The sequence below is a fragment of the Empidonax traillii genome, unplaced genomic scaffold (assembly GCF_003031625.1).
Source record: "Empidonax traillii isolate 1590-97213 ecotype Southwest subspecies unplaced genomic scaffold, ASM303162v1 scaffold483:size1218004, whole genome shotgun sequence".
Classification (NCBI taxonomy): Eukaryota; Metazoa; Chordata; class Aves; order Passeriformes; family Tyrannidae; genus Empidonax; species Empidonax traillii.
Window position 1 is genome coordinate 888,560 of NW_020955676.1, and position 22,951 is coordinate 911,510.

The following is a 22,951-nucleotide window of genomic DNA, read 5'->3' on the forward strand; positions in this document are numbered from 1 at the left end:
ACATAGAATTTCCCCCCTCTTTCTCCCCTCACCCAGATAAGCTGTTGCTCAAGGATTACCAGAATTTGAAAGTTATATCTTGGCCTATACGAGCCTGGATAGAGTCAGCAGTAGAAAAGAGAGATTGGTCAAACAGAATCTCAGATCATGGTATTTGTTGATGGACAGAGGCATACAGGCACATTTTCTCTGCTGCTGAGGATTAAAAACATTCGGTTTGAGTAATGTTTTTATGAATCTGTTCAAGATGATCTGCCTCAGGGCATTCAAATACCGTCATTTGAAAATAAAGCACCAGCTGCAATACGCTGTCATAGACCAAGGTTGGGGTCTAGTCTAGCTTTTATAGCATGAACATGACACAAGACAAAACTTAGTGCTTTTAACAGCTAAATCACCAACAGATGGAGTTTTGCTTCAGAAATATCTAAAGTTTACTGACGAGACATAATAGGAATAAGGAAATGGGGTGCTTTTTTGTTGCCTTGAGGGCTGTTGCAAACCACTGCTGAGGCAAAAGCATCTGGCTAGATGAGTCCCTGTCTCAATCATACTGTTCTTGCAGGCATCAACTATGGTGAGCCTCTTTAGTAAACAGAAAATTTCTCTTCCAACTGAAGTTGATTAAGGATGCATTACTGCAAAATACTTCAGACTGAGCTTATAAACTTAACAATCAATCCCACCCTTTGCCAAGAGTAATCTCTAGCCTGGTAGCTACAGAAGGTGTGTAGGATCTTATCCTGTCACGGCTTTAGCACAGATACAGGCAAGTGCAAAGATTTATTTACGGCTTTTGCTTCTGTGGTCAAACTTCATGCTAGGCCTCTAAATTCCATTTTAGTTACTTAAATACAGTAACCCTTTTCTTTGTTTTAAAATGTATAATTCATAGAGTAGACTGATGTATATACATCAAAATACAAAGAAAAACACCCCAATTTATAATGCTCAACATGCTGTTCTGCTTCATTTCCTGGATGCAAGATATTACACATTGTGTCATAAAATTACATAAATGTTACATACATTTTCATCCTGATACTTAAAATGGAAATAACAGTGATAGCTTGCCACATTAAGTCTGAATCTAGTCATGCAGTCTAACTCAGACCTTTATCTAAAATACGTCAGAAAAGAAGTGTGGCTACTATTGACATTAACATATAGAGCAAACTTCTTCACAGAGCTGATACATTAAGAAATTCTGACAGAGTTTTCTTAGTATAATTTAGGGGCACGATATAAGTAGGGAGTAGTATTCATGACCTCTTGTTTGGACTGTAAAACTTGCTTAGACATTCATTTTATCCAGACAAGCTTGTCTGATCTTTTTTTAATGCACTCTGCTTTCATTATGTCAGCCCTGGTGTCTGCAGCTGACTCAAGTGAAAAGGTTGACATTTGCTTCTGTAACTTTATTCACAAGTGTTTCCTGCCAGACAAAAGTAACTTGTGTGAAATGTTAACATAGTTTGCATATCAGTTGCCTTATTATCACCAAACATTTGTGCTGAGAGAATTTTGGTTACAATATTTTTTTACACATTTTCAGTAATTTCAGCTGTGTTAATTATCATGGCTGAGTATAGGGTTCTACAAAGGCATGTTTATGATCGCACATAAACAAGTATCAGCCTACACAATTTGGCACATAACTCAGTGCTATCACTGAAAAGAGTTGTAAGGTTCTTCTTTTGTCTATATTTGAGTGTATACGGAATTTCTTGTTATTTCATTTACTCTACTGTATAGTATATTTTGATTTGTTATAGGTCTTCAATAGGTAACAGTTACCAAAGCATAGCAGTGGAGCATTCAGAACTATAAATACTTGAGAACTGGTGAATCATCTTCCACTTCTTATGAGTCATAAGCATCTTAGTGCGTTTTGCAAGTTAACAAGTTTTGGATTTGTATAATCGTAACTAAAAAATTAAGTTGTTGCCTGTTTATAACTTCAAAGCCAGCATTTTTTCCACCAGGGAAACTTGCTGTTATGGAAGATGTACTAGACCTTGCTTTTCAAGTATTGCTGAATTCTCAAAGTGGAAATTATTACAGGATTCCCAGCAACTCTGAGACAACATAGTGTCCTTGTGAATAAGGACAAAATTCCTGATTATTTTTTTCCTGTGAAGAAAGTTGGTCCATTCCATAAATCACCAGAAATGTCACAAACAACTGCAATTATAAATTGTTTGGGGCAGAAACTGCATGGAGTACCCAGAAGCTGAAGCATCCGAGTTCCTCAATGGTTCTGTATTAAATAGATAGCATTGATGAATGCTTGGGAAACCTGGCATTAGCTCAGGAAAACAGGATGTCATGGACTTGCTTGCATTTGCTTTATTTCTCCCCAAATTGTCTTTGAGTAAAAAAGAATTCAAATATTAGAAACGACTATTAGAATTAGAAATATTAGAAACTGCTATTATGTTCTGTAAAAATGATATAGAACCCACAGATCTGCTGTACCTGTATCTATGCTTGGCTGTTCTCAGTTAAAACGGGGAGTGCTTCACCAACCCACCTAGTTTTACACAAATATGTCCACAGTGTAGGTAGACAGAACTGCATGCACATGGTTTTTTTTGAAAGACTTGTCCAAACTGTTCTCCCTTACTGGAATTTGCTTTGCTTTGCGCTTTACAACCAAAAACTATGTATCTCATTTTCCCCATGTTTTGAATGAGAGGCATCTCTGACCCTTTTTGCCTCTAAGAGAAGCATCGTGCCTTATCCTGTTTTAATACAAAACCCACCAACTGGGTAACACTAAGATTGTTTAATCATGACCACCAATCCAGCATTGAAAGAAATAAGAGAAATTACCCAGTATGTCAAATTACATGTGCAGCATTTATTGCTGAATGTGTAAATCATACCAAATTACATGTGGAACCTCTGTTGCAGAAGTCTCTGTCTTACAGACCTATTCATCCCTCAGATCCACAAAAGATATCTGTTGGTTAAGTGTGTGTGTGATGCAAGATATTTCCATTGAAATTCTGTGGCTCTTACTGGGGTCAGAACAGGAAGAAATATGTTCCAGTGACAGCCAGTCATAGCAGGTGAATAAAATGAGGTGATAAATCCTTGAACCTCAAGAGTTCTTAGAAAGTTATGTTATAATCTGTTAAAATTCATCAGCAGGATGGATTCACTCATCATAATGGAAACTACCTACTTTGTACTTTCCTCTAATGCATTTCTTCTCAACGCTTGCAGGGGAATGGTGTGTCCTGTCTCCCAAAATTAAGGGTATTAGTCCAGGTTTCATTTTAGTTGCTCATTTTATCTTTTGCCCAAAGGATGTGTGGAAGATGGATTTCAGTCTACAGTAAATAATCATGTGACAAACAGTCATGTGAGTCTGACTCTGCCTCATTTGAAATGGCTTTGTAAAATTGTTTTATCTTTCTCATAAGAAAACCAACTCTAATTTGAACTTTAGTAATTATCAGTGTGAAAATTGTATCATCTGGTATGACAAAATATGTATTAGCCTATTTTAATGAGTCAGACCAGCAAAGACAGTTTCATGTTTCATCTTTTCAAGAAATTCTTTATTATGTTCTTCTCTAGCAGATAAGTATTCAGATTTTGTGACTTATATTCAGGTGTTAAATATAAATTTAAAATGAACATGAGTGCACAAGTATCAGTGTTACAGTCACTTTTCTGAGTGAAGTTTACTATTGGGTGGATTTCTTTTGTCTGAATATTCTAATTACACAAACTATCCAAAATCATGACTAAATGTTTCTTCTGTGTTTGGACAAAGGGAAATTTAAAATAAATTTTAGTTTAATCAAAACTTAGTCTATGCTAAAAGCTTTAAAACTTAAATTTTAAATGTTTAAGCTTAAATTCAGAGAGATGTTGAAATTATGAAATAGTCAAAATACAAAAACAAGAGACTATAGTTTGAATGAATACTGACATTTCAAAATTACATATTGTAAGAATGTTATTATAGAAATTTGGTGCGAATTTGTAAGCCATTCAATGTACAATTATTTATGCCTCATAAAAAAATTCATTTAATTATCATCATATTAATTACTTTATAATTAATGTACATCACTTGTTTTATTATTAAATTGTTGCTCAAAAAGGCAAATGTAGCAATAACTTTGAAAGCTACTATGCTAATGGTGATAAACATGAATTTACCTGTTGCACATTTTTCTATCTATATGGTTATATTTGTTCTGTAGTAGGAAATTCAGGCATAAAACAAATACCAACTACTGCTTTGATGGTTTCCTTGTCTTTTCAGTGGTCTCAAACAAGGATACCATGCTGACTTGTGTTTTCAAAGAGGTTAAATTGTGTAAACATAATTGTGAGCACAATTACGAGCATGTCATAGCTTATAAATAGTGTAAAATCAACTCTTAAGGTTTTATTTTTGATCTTCACATTTACTGGGAGAACATATTACATGGTCCAAGTTCTTCAGTGCCTTATTGAGAAAGACTCAAATGCCACCTTTTGTTTTCCAGGGCTTAGTTATTGAACGGCTTGGGCGCAGGCCTCTTCTCATTGGAGGTTTTGGGTTGATGATTGTCTTCTTCTCAGTACTTACCGTCTCCCTGACTTTACAGGTAACACTTAGTGTCACTATACATTTTTACTCTCTCTTTGGCCTATTTTAAACATGCTTGATACTGGTTGGCCTCAACATTCCTACATAAGCAAATCCTTTTAAACAGTTTGGCATAAGGATTGAAGGGTCTCTTTTGCTAATGTATGAATCTCTTGACTTCGAAGTACTATCCTTAGTCATAGCAGCTTTTCCATTAAAAAGCAAGAGGGGCTTTCTCACATTCTGCCTCCTTAACTCAAAGATTTATGCATATCATGAACTATTATGACACCAATTTTACCCATAGTTGGGTAAATAGTTTACCCACATTGCATGAGTTGATCTTTGTAATTCACTCTCTCTGAGATTACTTTCGTACTTTATACATCATCACTATTTTAGGTTTGGATTTTTTTTTTCTCAGTAGTGAAAAATGTTTGTGTTTGCTGTTTCTTTCAAGTTACTTTTCTGGTATTTGTATAGATTATATAAAGATTTAGCCTTTGGGGAACATTTGCACTTAGAAGAAAGAGGATGATAGACTTTTTAGCAGGGCCTGTTGTGATAGGACAATGGGTAATGATTTTAAACTAGAACAGGGCCAATTTAGATTAGATATAAGGAATAAGTGTTTTATAATGAGGGTGGATGAAATGATGGAACAGGTTGTCCAGAGAGGTGATTTATGTCCCATCCCTGGGGACATTCAAGGTCAGGTTAGATGGGGCTCTGAACAACCTGATCTAGTTGACAGTGTCCCCACTCATTGCAGCGGGTTTGGCACTCAGTGAGCTTTAAAGGTCCCTTCCAATCCAAATGATTCTATGACTATATTATTCTAAGTTCTCAGATCTTATTAGCACTCAATTCCCCAGCTATTTCAAATGATCAGAGGAGGATTATTAAACCAGTTTAAAGTCAACCCATGAATAATTTTTTTCTTTATTGGCTTCTATTTATGTAATGATGCAGTTTACTTCCCTTCCTGAGGACTTCTGAGAAGTAAAACTGGCATCTGCAGTGGCATGGGTTTGGGTGGTCTTTGATCAAGCTGTTTTCCTGCTATTACTGGTTCCCGTGTGGTGGTGCCATTAATCTGACTTCCGAATCTCCTTTCTTGTTTGAAGAGAGTCATTGAGTCAGTGTGACTGACAGGTGTACACCACTCCATTACAAAGTTTTGTTTGACTTACCTGTATGTACCGCCCAATGAAGCTTTACTTCACATACTTCAATCAGGACAGCTGTAAAACAGATATTATTGCAAATTTTGTATGGCGAGTGAAAAATTCTCTTGCAGATCTTTTAAAACCTAGTTTGTTGTGTGAGGACCTTCAGCTACTGTAAATCCATGAAGTCTGAATGCCTTTCATTTTTACATCCTTTCATCCAAAGTGTCTGAATCTGTTAAGTATTAGAGATTTGCTTTGAAAAAAAGACCAGGGTACAAACAGGTTTGATTCCAGAGGAATGTATGTCTACTCTCTTTCAGCTTCTCTTTCTCAGGGACCTTGGATTTCTTCCTAAACAAGAACTCCAAATTGTGTAATTTTGATAGATCTACTAGTCTTTTGGTTAATGTTAATGCCTAGGAGACCATGTTTTCCATAGAACTAAAGGAATAACCCAGGCTGGGAAAAAAAAAAAAAAACTGATCAGAAAATGGGGGTCTTTACTTAACAGTGAAAAAATATTTTCTAAATAGACTTTTAATTATTTAATTTATAATTAATTTTTAATAAAATGTTTTAGCAAGAATATTTTTACAGTGCCATTCAAGGTGATATTTTCTGATAGTACAGTTATATGTCCTTAACCAACTTCTCAAAAATAGTAAAATTCTAAAAAAAAAATATCATTCACACTTTACTGGGGAAAAAAAAACACCTGTTGGAGAGAGAAAGAAATGGGGCACCCATGGTTTTTTCCCATCTATTAGTATTAGAATCAAGCATATGCGATTAAGAAAAGTGTTCTGCTAACTCCATAGAAATTGCTCATCATATTTCAAGTTCCTATTATTTAGAGGTCTGAACAGTGAAAAATCTGCTTAGAAGTAGAAGAAAGACTGCCTTGGGAGGAAAATAAGTGATGCCATTTACAGTTCCCTTAAAGAAGCATTTATACTTTGTTCTGGTTTTACCTCTACCTATTGTTCTCACATATGGCCCTCCTTATCTGCAAAACAAGATTATGGCTGAAAAATCCCTGGGCTGTGGCTTTCCCATGGCCAAGGTTCAGATTCAGCTCTCACACTGACTGGCAGCCTGTTGTGTTTAGTCTTCAGCCCAGGCTTTGCCTGGTGAACTTTGAAGCTCTATGGACTACCATAGTTGCTCTTTTTAAACATGACTGAAATTCCTGAGGAGGATGGAGGTGCTGAATCTGTTCAAAAGAAAGAAAACCTCTTTTCCTGACTGGCTTGAACTTTAGCACAAGAAGTTGCGAATTTTCAGAGTTCTGACCTCTGTGGTGCTTGAGCTTGTCTAGTGTTTCTCTACAGGGATTCCACAGAGACCAAGACTTTTAATATAAGTCATCTAGTAAGGTCCTACACAAGTACTGTGACTTCCTAAAGTAACCCTAGACTAAATTCTGAAATAGATAAAGAATCACAGAAAACAGTATCTGACATTTTTTACAAAATATTTTTGGAAATATTTGTGAGACATACAATATGCTTAACGTGAATGTCTTTTATCTATCCAGAACACTGTGCATTGGCTTCCTTACCTCAGTATATTTTGCATCCTTGCAATCATTGCATCATTCTGCATCGGACCAGGTATGTCTACATATATTTTTTCATATTTCTTTACACATCAAAGCACAGATATTTTTCCACTGGCATTATGTCAACAAATTACTTGTCTGGAACTTCACTTTACCCTTATCTGAATACCACAAGGAGTCTAAGTCAATAAAAGATAGAAACACAATGTGATAGGAATATTCTTGCTAAAAACCCATGTACACATGTATTCTCCCTTAGGTATCAGCAAAATTGAATTAGGGCCTAAAAAATTAAAATGTTGGCTATTACTGTAGGATCACTATGGTTTTCAAGATCTACAAAAACACTCAGACTGGAAGCTGAGTGTTTTATGTAAAAATTGTTGTGTTAGCACCGGTGGAGGGGGAGGAAGGGAACAGTTGTGTGTGGTTCCTTTGTTCTCTTCCTTTCTAAAGAAAGAGAAGCCCCAGGCAAGAGGGTTTACACATATTCTCTTTAGGAATATGATGGAAAAGGTAGGCGTCCTCATGGTGGAGCGGCTTCTTTCCTGGCAGTTCTCTATGGATTGTATGCATTTCAGAGCCAACGCCCTCAGATAACTGCTTTTGTAGGTTATACTGTGTTTATCAGAGCTATTTTCTCAGCTCTACTTTGATTACTTAGAGATGGGTAGAACTTTGTAGACAACCCAGTACTCACGGGTTGTAATTTTTGTATTTCATTTTCTTTAACAAGAAAATGGTATAAAAAAAAGTGATAAAGCCAGACCTGCCTCAGAAATGTAGAATGAAAAGACAAGAGCAACAGTCAAGTGTCAGCAAGGTCTAATCTGGCTGGATAGAGGAGAAAAAAAATTATACTGAGATGTTGTGGTTTAGGACTGGTATTCTCTATTTTAGTGTTCTCACTGAAATCACTCCAAACCATACATCACTTGCTCACTCGCCCACCCCACTTCCCCTGTGGGATGGAGAGGAGAATTTGAGGCATAAAAGGTAAAGATCACGGGTTGAGATTGCTGGAAACAGCAGTGAGGTAAGAAAACTAATAGTAACAGTAACAACACCAATGAGAGAGGGTACAAGAAAGAGGCAAACAATTCATATGAAACCCCCCTGACAATACCCGACCACTCCCTCTGCCATTTCCTTCCCCTGTCACTGGAAAAGGACATCAGGTGGTCTAGAATAACCTCTGGGTCCTGGCCATGGCACTCCTGGCTACTGCCAAAATTAACTCTGTCCTGGCAGAAATCAGGACTTGAGAATATAAAGCATTGGAAGACTTCACTCAAGAGGGCCATGAAATGTCTATCCTTGGAGCTGCTCAAAACTCAGCTGCACAAGTTCATGAGCAATTGCCCCTGCTGAGACCAGCTGAACTCCAGAAGCCTCTTCCAGCCTAATTTATCCTGGGATTCTAATTGGATCATATCTTTGGAAAACACATTTTAATAGAGATGCAAATACTTGTCTGAGCGTAGTTTTTCTCTAAATAATATTGCTCTAGCCTTCAGATACTTTAAGAGAATTGGATCCTGAAGTTATCAAATAATAAAATGTTAACAAAAATTATTTGCAGATAAAAAGAAATGTAATCCGAATCCAACTGATATACATGCTAAGATGTCAAAACAGTGCTTAAATTTTCAAAGATTCTCCTACAAGTTGTCCTCCACAAAAAGGGGAAAAATCAGCTGCTTTGTAGGATTTTTTTCACAGTTGCTCAGCTGTAAACCAGAAAGTAAGACTTCTGTTCCCTTCAGTTCTCAGAGTTTTTTTTTTTCATGCACTATTTATTACCTCTTTTTCTTTGTAAAGAGTTTGACATTAAACATTAATCAAGTGTTTATACATCTTCACCACTGGAGTGGTTTAATTGATTGATTGTGGTTTATTTGGGGAAAGAAAGAGTTGCTGACATTTAATGTGACTCTAATGAAATATTACTGTAATTCTGTGGATCCTCTTTTGGAAATCTGAGGAAAAAATATGATGGTTTAGAGGAAAAATGGGGAGAAGACCAATATATTTCTTTCTCCCTTGTTTTTGGGAAAAGAGTTGGTCACTAATTTCTGTGCAAAATACTGGTAAAATACTGACAAAATATTGCCATCCCTTTGTCCTTCTTTAAGGACAAAACTCAGATTCAGCTACTTCCACTGCACTGCTGACATATGTTTTGTAGACTTAGATTGTTGTGGGGGTTTTTTAAGAATTCTGCGAAATAGAACTGTCCTTGAATTTTGAATACCATAAAAATGTCAAATATTGAACTGAAACTTCTTGAAAACTTCCCTTCTGGTTTTTTAAGTAGCTCAGACAGTTTAAGTGCAGCTATTTGCAACATCTAGGGTTGTTCTTTTTTTCAAGAACTACAAATTAGAGTTTGAAACAATATGTAGGTTTTTTTCCATATTACAGATATGTTGCACCTAGGACTTGCAGGTTTGCAGATGTTCTTGCAGATGTTCTTACAAGTTATATCTTATGCATATGAAGATTAACCCTCTATGTTTCTCCTTCACCACACCATTCTTCAACATGAATTCTGGTTTTCTTCATTTAACTTCTTTCCCTTTATTATTTTAACTGAATTTAGGGTCAGATTCAAAAAGCAGATTTATCTTCAGATTTAGCTTGTGTTCTCTTTAGTGGGCCTTAGGAGTTCTGATCTACTTTACTACCTCTTAGCTGGGCAGCTTCCAGTATTAGCCATGTTTAAGATGGTCAAATAAGAAGAGAGCATATATTTTTTTTTCTGAACAAAGAAAATATGACCACTTTGAATCTGCTGGGTTTTGTATCACAAGACACAACTTCAATAACTGAGTGCAATTACTGTGTCAAATTTTGACACACCCCCCCATCCAATATAGGAAAGGCATCAATAGCCTGTGGCAAGTCCATTGGAGAGTAACCAAATCAGTGTCAGGACCCCTGTGAGAAGGGACTGGGTGAACTGGACTTGTTCAGCCTGGAGAGGAGACAGCTTTGGGGACCTGAGAGCAGTGCCACTACCTATGAGAAGGGTGTTGCAATGCTGAAATCAGTCTCCTGTTGTTGCATGGTGAGATGCTTGAAGGACAGAATGCATGAGCTGAAACAGGAAAGATTCAGACACTGTAAGGAAAAGCTTTTTTCTTATAGGCAGTCAAGCAAGCCACCGAGGACACTGAGTCTTTAATTACTACACCAAGATCAAAATTGAGTAGTTTATACTTCTGCTTTGTTCCAGTGCAGTGGCTGTAGGAAAGTGTCTAGAGCGAAATACAAATAGGGCAAGTAGCACCAGAGCACATCTTTTTCAGTTTATGGTCTTCCTGAGTCATAGCTTCTAACATTTTCACAGTCTTTCATGGGTTTGTTAATTCTCTGTCCAAAACTGCAAAATTTTGGCATTCTTTGACAAAGAAAACTACACATCTACCACCTCTCATGCACATGTCCTTTGTTGTTCTTTGTGTGATGCCCTCTGGGTCTTGCAGAAACAGAGAAACTGATCCCTTTTCCCGCTCTTGAACTTTCTTGTGAACTTGTGGACTTCTACCTTATCACCCCAAATTTTTCTAGACTGAATAGCTGTTTCTTATTACCACCTTCTCAGTGATATTTTATGACACCCGTTTAGCAGGAAAATTTCACACTTCAGTATCTAGTATTCTTTTGTAGCACTCTGGTAGTCTAATGAGACAAGATTTAAATTCAGGAATAGCTTTCCCACCTTTCTGGTCAGTAAAAGGGTTTTTCTCTAAAAAAATTAAGGCATGTTCTTTATTATAAATCTGAATATTTTGTATATTTTTAGCCTTTTTTAGAAGTTTGCCATTTGTTTGTATTGGTTAAATGGGTACTACTGTCATGGTGTAACTAATGCTGAGTATCTTAATTCCGCTAGTAGTTACTTAGAGCATTTCAACATTCTTCAGAGTAAAAACACATGGTTTGTAATTACATAGGTACAGAACTTAAGCAAGGATGAATTTAGTTTATGTTCATTGTGCTATTGGTACTTGCAAGAATTATCTCATCTGAAGATAGTAAATAATATGAGACTTTCTAGAGCATAAAATTGTTCTTAAAAGTACAATATTTTCTCTCGTTAGAAGATCTGATACCTTCTCCACAGCTTGGGTGTTGTGTGGTCTTCCACTTTCTAACAGCATATGACTCCCATCTGCTCCTTTAAAGCTAGGATCAGCTGTTACTATAAACTGTGGAAAGGGTTTATTTGTTACATTTTTCTGAACTCGGCTTTTCAGCTTACAAATATTTTTGAGAACTGAAACAGAAATGTTAGCAACAGGTATGTTCAGGCATGCATGTGGTTTGGTACTTCATCATTTTTATCAAAAGACAAACAGAAGAAAGCTTTCACTTTCTTAAAATTAAAGGGATCCTTATGTCCAAAATAGTCAATCTGTGATCTGAAAGAAAAATACTCTTCAAAAATTGCTTATTGTTTTATAGATTAGGAAGCCATGCTGGTCAGACAGTCACTTCATTGTGCCTATTTGGTTAATTATATACAAGGGAAGATTTTGGGTTGCAGAGAAACTTACTGCTTTCCAATATTACTTTTGACTATGGGAACATGCTATTAAATAATTTTACAGTTTTCCTATCCATAAAAGGGCAGAAGCTTCATGGAAATGTTTTTTTTCTTGGTTGCACAGTTGACCTGAAGTAAATATAGGATATGTTTCAGCTGAAGAATTGTCATCCAGCAAAGGGCAAATAGAAAGAACTGAGGGGGTTGGTTCTGGCTCCTAAGAAGACAACAAGCAAAAAGTCAAAAAACGATAGAGAAAACAAATAAAAGAAAAACAGCAAGAGAACATTTTCCATATCTCCAAAGAGTATTTGTGTTGTTCAGGTTAGGCATCATGAGCAAATGCATTGATTTGTAATGCCCTTACTGAGTGGGTAACAACGTGCAGCTCCTTGGAAATTCAGGTAGTGATAGACATGCTTAGGTACATGTGAAATGTCTTCCTTATTTAACTTTGCCTTAGATAATACTTAAGGAAAAGGGAAAAGCTAAAATTTATCCCACTTTCTCAGTTAAATCTGTGTGGACGCTGAACACTGTCATGTTAAACTGTGCTTGCAGAGTCGATTGCTTTCTGGAAAGCCACTCTAAATACTGACTTAAACAGAAAAAAGAGAGAAGGTTCTGCTTATTTTCAGTTGTTATCTCGAATTCCCCATTCACCCACTGTGCCTTTGCAACAGTTGCTGTGCCAACAAGTGATTTTTAATTTTTCTGGGAGAATTGAAGAATGTGCATTGTAGTTTTACAAAAGCTGCTACAGATTAACCCCTTTTATCTGTCCGCCAAACAGTTTAAAAAAGCAACCAAACAAAAACAAACAAACCCTCCTCTCTGATCCAGAATGTGTGCATTCCAGTTTCCTGATTTGCCTGCAGGGATATGACCCCACCTGTCAGTGAGGCTGTTATGCATTTTGAGATGAGTGGTTCGCAGTCCTTGTTTTAGACGTTTTTTCCAATTTGTATAAAACAACTGAATGTTCATTCCCTGAACTAGAGAATGGCTCTTCTGCCATGTGTTGAGATGTGCCAGATGGTGGAACATGTGGAGAAAAAACCCCATCAACTGATTAATTGGGGATTACAGCAACGTTGGCATGGACTGCTACATAACCTTCCTAGTGAAGCAAGCATAACAAAAATACAGCCAAGGCCTTGAGAACTTGGAAACTTGGCATAAAGCATTTCCATGCATTATCTTTACATGAAGAGAATTACGGATATATTTCTTCCTTAGAAGCATATTCTGTTTAAGCGTAACACTGTTCTGTTTTGATATGGAGTTTTGATTAATGGACAAGGCACTGCTGCAGAGAAGGGGAAGGAAACCAGGGTGAGGGATGTTAGGTACGATGGCTGTCTTTAACTAAAGAGAAAGATGGGAGAAAGTGGACTGTTTTAATAAAATACCTGGCTTTGAAGTAATTTTCTTCAGCTTAATTCAGAAATTGAAGAAGTACTATTGCTTTCAGATCTTTTCAAATTTCTGGCCCTAGAAGCATGGTGAACTGGAGCACTGGACTTATTTGATCATTGGAAACAAACAGAAATAACCCCCAACCCTATAGTGTCAGTAAGATCTGTAAAATATGTTTGTATAGCACAAGTGTGTTGCCAACTCTTCAACCACTCCAGCTGGGAGGGAGGTCTCCCACGTGTGTGCACAGGAAGATGTCCAGCAATGTTCCTTCTTCCATCAGATATTCTCCAAGAGTTCCTTGAAGTCCTTTGGAAGGTAAAATATCAGCTTCTATTACAACAAGAGGTAACACTCATGGAAATTCCAGAAATCTGAGGATATGTTTTTATATCCATTACCTGATCATGGTGCAGAAGCCATCTTTGTGCTGAAAATTTGTGTTATTTCAGTGGCACTTCAAGTTTGAGCTTAGTGATTTTGTTGAAATCTGAATTAAGTGTTTCACATTTTGCCCATTTCTGGTAATTGGATATATATATATATTCTGGAGAGAAAAAGAGCCTTGGAAACTCAAAACAGGGTAAGAATTTAAGGATGTCTGAGAATGCCAGTTAGCTGAGGGAGAATATAAGAATAACATCTCTAAGTATCACATGGAAGTCTTCCTCATAGCTGTTTATATTTTATCTAAGTAATTTGAAAGATTTTTTTTTTTTGTATTAACACTGTACACATTCTTATACATGTTTTCTCAGAGACCTAATACATCATATTGTCATCCATTGTCTCTCTGTATTGTAATGTGAAAAATGCTCATTGTGTTGTCATGTATCATGTCACCATTTTTGAGATGATGACTTAGAACGGAATGCTGGAGCGCAAAACTGTTCATGTAGTAGTCAGCACAGAAAGGCTGCAAAGAAGGGCTACCGTGAAGGTGAAGAAAATAGATTTTTATATGGAAAGGTATATAATAACTTCATAGTGTCTGAAAGAAAATGCTGAAAACATGATTTCTAAGTACATGGGCAAAAGGGAAAACAACCCTGAGAAGGAAGAATAATCTGAAGGCAAATATTGCTGTGAAAAATAACAACAAAGACCCAAACTTAGGTGCTAGCTGGCCATGAATAAATTTAGAATGGAAATTAAAAGAAAACTCCTAGCTGCTAGAGGAGACAAGTTCTGTATCAGCTCCTCAATGAAAACAGCAAAATGAGAAATGAAACAAACATATTTTATAAATTAAATGCTGTCTGAAACAACTGAGAATTGGATTTGAACCACATGATCTAATTTGACCCTGGATTCCTTTATCTTCAAGTCCTGTGCTCTTTATCTGTAAGTGAGATGGTTGATCCTCTGTATAAAGTCCTACTCTGTTTCCATTGTGTGAAAACCCACGGTGTCTGCGAAGATGTGCAGGTGGCCAGAGGGATTTTCTAGGTGGTCATTGCATAAAGCAGAGCAGCCCCAGACTTCATTTCTATCAATAGCTGCTATTTTTAAATCAGTGGCACTAGAGTAAGAAGAAAGCAGGAGTCTCTGGTTAAGTGGTTTCAGACATTCTGACTTTTCTGTCTTATGCCACGTAACATATTAGACGTAGTTATTCTGGTCTCAAATCCTATAGGTATTTCTGTGGATGAGTAGCATATCCCTTCAGAATTCCTGCAAAGTTCAGTGGGGCATGGCTAAGGCTGAATTATGTGTGATCAAACTTGAGTCTGTGTGATTTTGGCTGGATTTCTACTTTTTAAATAGGTTTCTATTTAGTTTGTGTAGGGATGACAAAATCAGATCAGTGACATGTTTCCAGTCACACTCTGATCATAGAAAAAGGAAATCAATAAAATTCACACTCAGATGGAGTTTGGAAAAAAAAATAATATTATAGTAGCAAGATCTTAATTTTTTTACTGTTGTTTTTTATAGCAATTGCATTTTCAGACACAAATCGGGTCATTCCAGAAAAATGTTCCACTTACATTTGTCTCTTTTTTGCAAGTTTTACCTTATAATGGAGCTTTATGATATTTGTCCTGGCTTATGGAATGCGAGTGAAGTCTTCCCTAGCACAGCTGAATAAAATAGAAACATGATAATGGTATATTCAGCATGTTAAATTGACATTATAAATTAAAAAACTTAGAGGAAATCATTGCTTTGCCCCGAGGTGTGTCAAAGATATTTTGGTATTTAAAGTTTAAATCAGTCCATGCTCTTGCCCTGAATGCCAGCATGCAGCTGTATTGACAGCAGAGCTGTTGTGGTAAAAGGGTCACTTTGAAAGTCATGAGGTTTGTTCAATCTGAAATGTCATGAGTGAAGAAAATAAAAATCAGCTCTTGGATGTGAAACACAGAGGTGTGATAGCACACATGTAGACATAAAAGTACTGAAATGAAAGGCAGCGTTTGTATTATTGCCTGAAATACACATTTGCAGAAGCTTTGTGTGAAGTTTGAGCTTCTCCACTTAGAGTGGGATGTAAGAATTTCTAATGCTTGTGGCCTCCCACAGAAGCATTATGCTAGTCCACTTTGACAAAGAGTTTGAGCTTGCTGGAGTTGAAAGAAAAAAAACCTTTTTGTAACAGAAAAGTCTATGATGTTAAAAAGAAACAAATAAACCCATGTTGCTCTATATTTAATTAAAAAGTAGTAGATATGAAAGGTTAATTTTCAAGATTTCTTTTATTCTCTAAACAAGAAGCTCTTACAATCTTTCCAGCACATAAACATCCTCCCTTAGTGACAAGTAGTTCCTGCATTGAATATGGAGAGTATTTTTAAAACTAAATGTCCTTTAGTTTTCACAGGTATTTAGGAAAAGGTTTGGTTTGTCGGTAATTGTAAGGCTTTTGTGGGCACAACACTAGATTTTAAAAATGCCATTCTAAAATCAGTTAAATACTCCAAGTGTGAGTTACAACTCAGCTCAGGAACTTGTGATGACCTGGAGACAGCACATACCAGTCCCAGTTGAAGATTGGTTGAGGGATCTCTGGCCCCATCCCCAGCCCTGTTGTGGCACTCCATTGCTAAGGACTGCCATCCATCCGATGCAAGTATCCCTAGGATTGGTGTTTTAGCCTCCCAGCTGCCAGTCATCATGGCCTGCCATGTTAATGCCATTGTCTTAATCTACTGGGCTGTGAAGCACAGCCACCAGAGGCCCGGTTTACCTTTCCTTTTCTGGTTTTCTCTAGTAATAGAAAAAGCTCATGCCTACACTGGGGGACAGGAGTATTTTCAAATACTTCTACTGAGTCAAGTAGTTAGAGTTTCCCTTTTGGTTACCTTTGAGTGAACAAACTGAGTTTCGGGGCTGTTAAGAAATAAAATTAGAATTGCTTTAAATCTGGCTACATCTTCATTGTTTCGTTTTGTTTTGTTGTTGTGTTTTTTTTTTTTTTTGGTTGGAGGGGTAGGGAGGATAGCATGACCCTTGAATATATTAAATACAGCATCATTCAACATATATTTTGGGGTTAATACCATTTTTATATTTTGTTTGAATTCTTCTCTCTTCAAGAGCAGCATAGAGTAAATGAGTAGCTTTTAATAGTTCTGTAGCAGAGGTGTTTTCAATTCTTTATAATTAGTTGCAGTTCTAAAGACAAATTAACCCTTGGTATTTGAAAGGTAATTGTATCTGTTGGATGAAGGAATTGCTGCAGGTGACACCTGGAGATCTTTGCAGCAGTAAAACTTACAAACTTTATCCTTCTAACAATAGATTCTACAAATTATCTTAATTGAAGCTTTCAAAATGTGAATGCTTTGACACTTGACAGTGCTCCTCCTACCTGAACTAGCAGCTTTTCCTGAATAATCATTAATGACTTGCTAATGGCTCACAACTAAAGAAATTTACTGCTGGAAAAATGCACCCATGTGTTTTAGAGCTTCATGTAACCATGAAAAATTGATTTATTCAGAAACTATGGAAGTGACCTAGGTACATTATTCAGATTAATGGGGATTGGATATGGAAAGCCTAGTAAAAAAAATATACTGCTTCTTCTGTGAATTAGTATAAAATATTTATACTTACAAAGGTGCAAACTAATAGATTTATAGAACAGTAGATGTAGAATTAATGAATGTAAGACAATAAAAATATTTTATTTTCCCTATGCCCAGGCACGATGCACAGCAAAGGAAAGTTCTCTGTTTATCTCACCTATTTCTGGCTGAACTCCATGGGTAACATCTAAATGCAAAAGTTTATTAGTTTTCTGTTGCAATTAAAGTTGGTCTAGGGTCTATACAGTATTTCTTGGTAGCCAACATACTGCATAGAAAGCTAAATAAGAGACCAGTAAGAGACTTCCAAAGGAAAAAAAGAGGTCAGAAGGACAACTGCATGACCAGGGGTAGTCAGATGGTGTCAGTTTGACCTAGTAAGCAGTTGATTTCTTGAATCTCCAGATGTTGTCTGTCCTACTTCAGAAATTTCCCTTTTTTGGGAACACTGTTATGCCTTTGGATACTTCTTTCTGAGTTTAATCAGAAAGGAAGTTTATATCTTTTCATAGGAAGATTGTTACTGTCTTTCTTCAAAGTGGTACTTCTAATCAAAGGGCATCTTCTGAATCACCTCCTTTTCCTTTCTGTTTGATAGCATACAGATACTGCTGTTTGATAAATTTGTTTTGGTTATTAGCCACAGTAAGGAAAATAAAATATTTTTATTTATCCTACATTCATTAGTTCTACATCTACTTCTCCTCATACCCTGTCTACCACCTTGTGGTGGCAGCCAGATTCTTTAATTACTGGATTTCAGGCCATGTGGCTTAAAAATTTCCAACAGTTTCCAGAAATCATAAACAAAAAAAGGGAAGACATGGTCTGTTACCCATCTTAAACAGGAGAAAGACAAGGGAGAACTCCTCAGTCCCAGCTTCTCTGAAAATTTGGTCCACTATTTTTACTCTTGGGGCCCTTCAGGTTGAGTGCAGCTACACAATGGCATAAATTGTGCACTGCTAATATAATTAATTTGTTTGTTAAAATATTTCATGAGGCAAGCCTGACGTGTCACACTTTTTCAAGACTGTTTTAACTTTCATTTTGTACTAATGGACTGTCAACCTGAATTCCTGACAGGGAAATTGCATCCAATGGCTTTATATTTCTTTCAGAAGATTATTGTAGAACTAATAAACCTAGACTAGATAGAGGTTGGGTTTTTTCCTTGTTTTTAGTCCAGACGTGGGGATGCAACTGTATGAATACTTCTCTTACCTAGGACTGAACACACTTGTGAGTCTTTAATTCAGGTATTTCCACAATACTACCATCTCTATTGTGGGAGAATATGTAAGGGACACTTCTGTGCTATTATTGAAGTAAAAACTCTCATCATGGTATACATCATTGAGATAATTGTTTTTAATAATGCAATATGAACAGAAATTATGTTAATCATCATTGTTACTGAGACTAACTATAAACTTAATTCTACCATAAAGACTCATAGTCACAGCTCAGTAATTTTTTTTTTTTTTTCACCTTCAGATAGAACAACAGAAAGTCAGGCTGTAATTAGGGTTGTGATGTGATTAAGTGAGCCTGAAAATATAGCAGAAAGGTTTAAAAGACTATTTACATGTAGTTACAAGTTGAGTGTATTTATGATTGCATTTTATTCTGTGGTAATTAAGCCAAATTATAATTGTGAAGCAAAAAGTAATGTTGTCAAGTACCACAACAGAAATTTGATGTTGATGTTCAGTTTTTACAAACAAAAGCCAACACAATAAAAATCAAACAGCAACAATAACAAACAAAAATTTAACCAAATATCCCTATAGATTGAAAATGTTACCAAAACAAAAGAAAAAGAATGTATTAATTTTGTTCAGAATTTGGTAGAATGGCCCACGTACTGCTGTTTTTTCTTACAATAAAAAAGGCAAAAGAGAAAAAGCTATGAAAAATTAAATATATTCCTCAGGCTTCCAGCTAACAGCTGTATTTAAAATGGAATTGTTATAACTCATGTAAAAAGCAATATCTTAAAAGTACTGAAATTATTTGGGTTCACCAGTTATTTGGTAAATATTTTGGCTTCATTGAACAGGTTTTCAGAGAAAAATAATTCAGTCAGTAAAGGACTGCTCATAAAATTCTGCTTCAGAGCACTGACTTATGGAAATAAAAAATATAGGAAAATGCACTAATTAATATTCAAGAGGGCAAGAACTTCACTGAAGAGGAAATTATCATATGGTTCAGATGAGTGTATTCTTGAGTCTTTTGCATTGCAAAGTTGCAGGGAATATCTGCATGGAAACAGTTACCTAAATGATGTGTGGTTTATTGTGTAACAGCTTTGTTGTATGTCAACCATTTTAGTGTAAATTACCTGAGAACCAAGAAATAACATTTTAACTGATGATTTTACAACAAAGCATATCAATGGTTTTGGTTTGCACCATTGCTTAGTTTGTTTTTTTATTTACCCTGAATAATACTGGGTTGCCTTGCAGCAAAAGTTCAGAATACTTCAAATCCTTCTGTATGCTCTTCCAATAACAGCTTTTATAGATACTAAACCAAAGGGCAGATAATCAATGCAATTAGTCTTTCACACAATATTGTATTAAAAGTATTTTAATAATTATAGGTACTAATTATTATATTGTTGGGGTTTGCAAGGTTTTGTATTATCTGTGTGTTTTAATTCGGTCTTACGGCTTGCACTTTTGATTTGCTATAGGCTGACATAGCTTTAAATGTTCTTTATTCAAGCAGCCTTTAATCTAAGGCAGAAAAGATTCAAGTTAATGTGGCTAATGAACTATACCCTTTTCTACAAGCAAAGTGCCTGTTTTGCTTAATTCTCCTGTGGAGAAGAGAGAGAGAGCAGAGTGTGTAGCATGAAGCTGTGACTCAGAACATCTCTAGCACACCTTCTGCTCCCAGTTCTCTCAGCAGGATTAGCTGGGCAATACAGTTGTCATACCTGATGAATGTTGTGATTTGGTGGCGTATTATTCTATCAAATACAAAGTGTAAGTTAAAATAATCTCAACAGGTGACAGAACAGCACTATAAAGACTGAGACATGTATTTTGCAAAATTCTTCTTCTACCTATAGACCCACAGAGATGTAAGAAACTCAGTAGTTGCATTGCATTCCTCACTGGCAGTATTCCTGCAGGATATTTTCCTATGGGATTTGACGCGGACTTTTGGGGAGTTTATTCACTAGTTGGTTGGAGGGGTTTTTTAATAGCTAGGGTCTGCTTAAAAACTAACAGCCTTTTGCTCTCTCACTGAAGAATATTGGGTTGTTTTTCTGGCAGTTATCTTCCAGGATTCTTGCCTCACTTCCATTGCTTCTCTCCCATAGCTGCACTCTAGAGGGCACTTGACTTACAAATAGCAAAACCTTTAATTGAGACAGTACTTTATCTCCCAACCCTATTAGGATGTATCCATCTTCCCTGCATGCCTTGCCTTGCAGACAAAAGCCATTTTGCTTGTTCATGTCTAGAGCTGCACAGACTTTTTTTTTCCCCCCAAAACCGAACATTGTTGTAAAGATGTTTTCTCAAAACATCTCCCTTTGAAGATTCCTCTCAAAGCATGGAATTGGAATGTCTGGGGTCTCTTGCCCTAATCAGGCTCTTGGGATTCTCAGACTCTCTCCTGTATGGGCAGTATTTGGGGTGCTGATTCGTGCAGGAGGTCACAAGGCTGGGTGGCCATGGGTGGTCCTTCTGTTGGGGCTGGACACCCTCTGGCTTCAACTGCCTGAACATGCAGAGGTTTGTCTTGGGTGGGTATTGAAAGACGAGCTGCTAGCTCAGGGAGAGAGTTCCTTTCTCCTTACTGGTTCTTAGGGCACAAAGTTTTCATCCCATTTAGAGGTTATTTAATGGCTAGTCTTCTCGAACGAAGAACCGGGGAAGGTCTTTACACCTTCCAGCCTGCGCATTGGATTTTTTTTTAGGTGAGACACAGTGTGTAGAGGTGATTTACCACTGTAATAAATCTCCCTGGTTTGTATTAGGCATTTATTCTATAAATAGTCTCTTTTCATAAATCATATATATATAACCATACCTTCAATTTCCACTTGGGTACTAGATAAAAACAGAATGAGGAGTTCAGCATTTTCCTTCCTTTTTCATTCTTTCTGTATTCAGATTTTTGCCCTGATTCACGTAACTTCTGCTAAGCAGTATTTATTTGTAAATGCTCACTGAACAAAACCCGTAAATACGTGTACTTATTTTTTTCATAAGAAAACATGTTGATATTTGTGCAAATTTAAATACATATTTGAAAATCTGTAGCATGGATATAAAGAATATTTTTTTTTGTTCTAACATTCCAAATTCATGCATAAAGAATACTGGGTTGAGAGTTTGTTTTTTTACCAGTACATGACATTGATTCTATGTCACTGGACTAATTACAAAGAGAAATTAATAAAATAGGCAGATTCAGAAGTATTTATGCATGTGTAATTGTGTCATGTGTTTAATCTCCTTGCATTAAACAGCTTATTGATATACAAGTCCTGCAATATGACATTTGTAGTTTCCAATAGATGTAGTTTGCTAAAAATCTTTCTTTACTGGCGCTGCAGTATGTTAAGAGCTTCTTCCGTTATATTCTGCAATGCTGAAAAGAAAAAAGTATTAGAAATTAATCACTATAATTGTGTGGTCAATGAATCCTCTTTAAATTCTTCTTTGGAAGCTACCTAGCTGAAGAACTCCTACAGGAAATCTTAATATACAATTTTCATTTTGTGATTAGAGCTAAAATAAAGCTAAAATCTTTTGGAAAACCTTACAGGGGAAATGCCAGTTCCAGATTCATCCTCCATGAGAAAGATCATCAGGTAGCTTTTTTTGTGAAATATTTCATCCACATTCAAACACATATTAAATCTGCAAAACTCATGACAAAGTGTTTAAAGACTGTTCCAAAAATACAGTGTCTTGGTTGGATTGCTTCTGGCAGTGGTTTCCAAGCATCCATGTTTGAACACAGGCCAGTATGGACTCATCTGGCCTAGTGATTATACAGGGTGGCTTGCACAGAGACTGACTCTGTAAGAAAGGGTTGGTAAGATGCCATAATATTGTGATCTCTGCGGTCCAGATCCAACTTATGTACTCAAAGCATAATACAGCTTCTTTCAACCCCGTGCACTCAGATTTGTATCTCAAAGAACAGTAAGTTGCATGTGGAAGGAAGACCTTGAGCACGTCTCTGACAGCTTGAAATGACTGAGGATGGAATCCTGGGGCTGTAAGCTCAACAGATCTCAGGTGCCTTCACTGGCTATGTCTTAAGGCTTTACTTCTTTCCTTCAGCTCACGCAAATTTCTTTTGCACTTCACTCAGTTGTAGAGTGTGTTCTTCACAGTGGTATGGTCCCTGGCAGATATTCACATGCCCTCCCCTTCATCCTCCTAAGGTCAAGTCTGCTCTTCCAGGCATACAGCAACGCTCAGGAATGGCCTGGAATGGCCTGGCTTCATTCAGTTTCTTGTGTTTCTAGACCTGACCTGCCTTTCACATAACTCAAGTTTTGCTTTTCAGTCATCCCTCCACAGAAACTGACTTTCTCTGTTTTGTGATAATAGGCTGTCTATGCCATGAGAAAGTCAGGAG

The 22,951-nt window shown here is 36.6% G+C and overlaps 1 protein-coding gene across 2 annotated transcripts in view; it reads left to right on the top strand.

The window, feature by feature from the left end:
• Positions 1-22,951, top strand: part of SLC2A9 (solute carrier family 2 member 9) — an 86,921-nt gene that overhangs the window by 51,124 nt on the left and 12,846 nt on the right. For both annotated transcript variants that reach the window (XM_027896167.1, XM_027896166.1), the window contains exons 9-10: positions 4,512-4,613; positions 7,304-7,379. In XM_027896167.1, the coding sequence (XP_027751968.1) occupies positions 4,512-4,613; positions 7,304-7,379 (178 nt within the window). The remainder of the gene's footprint in view (positions 1-4,511; positions 4,614-7,303; positions 7,380-22,951) is intronic.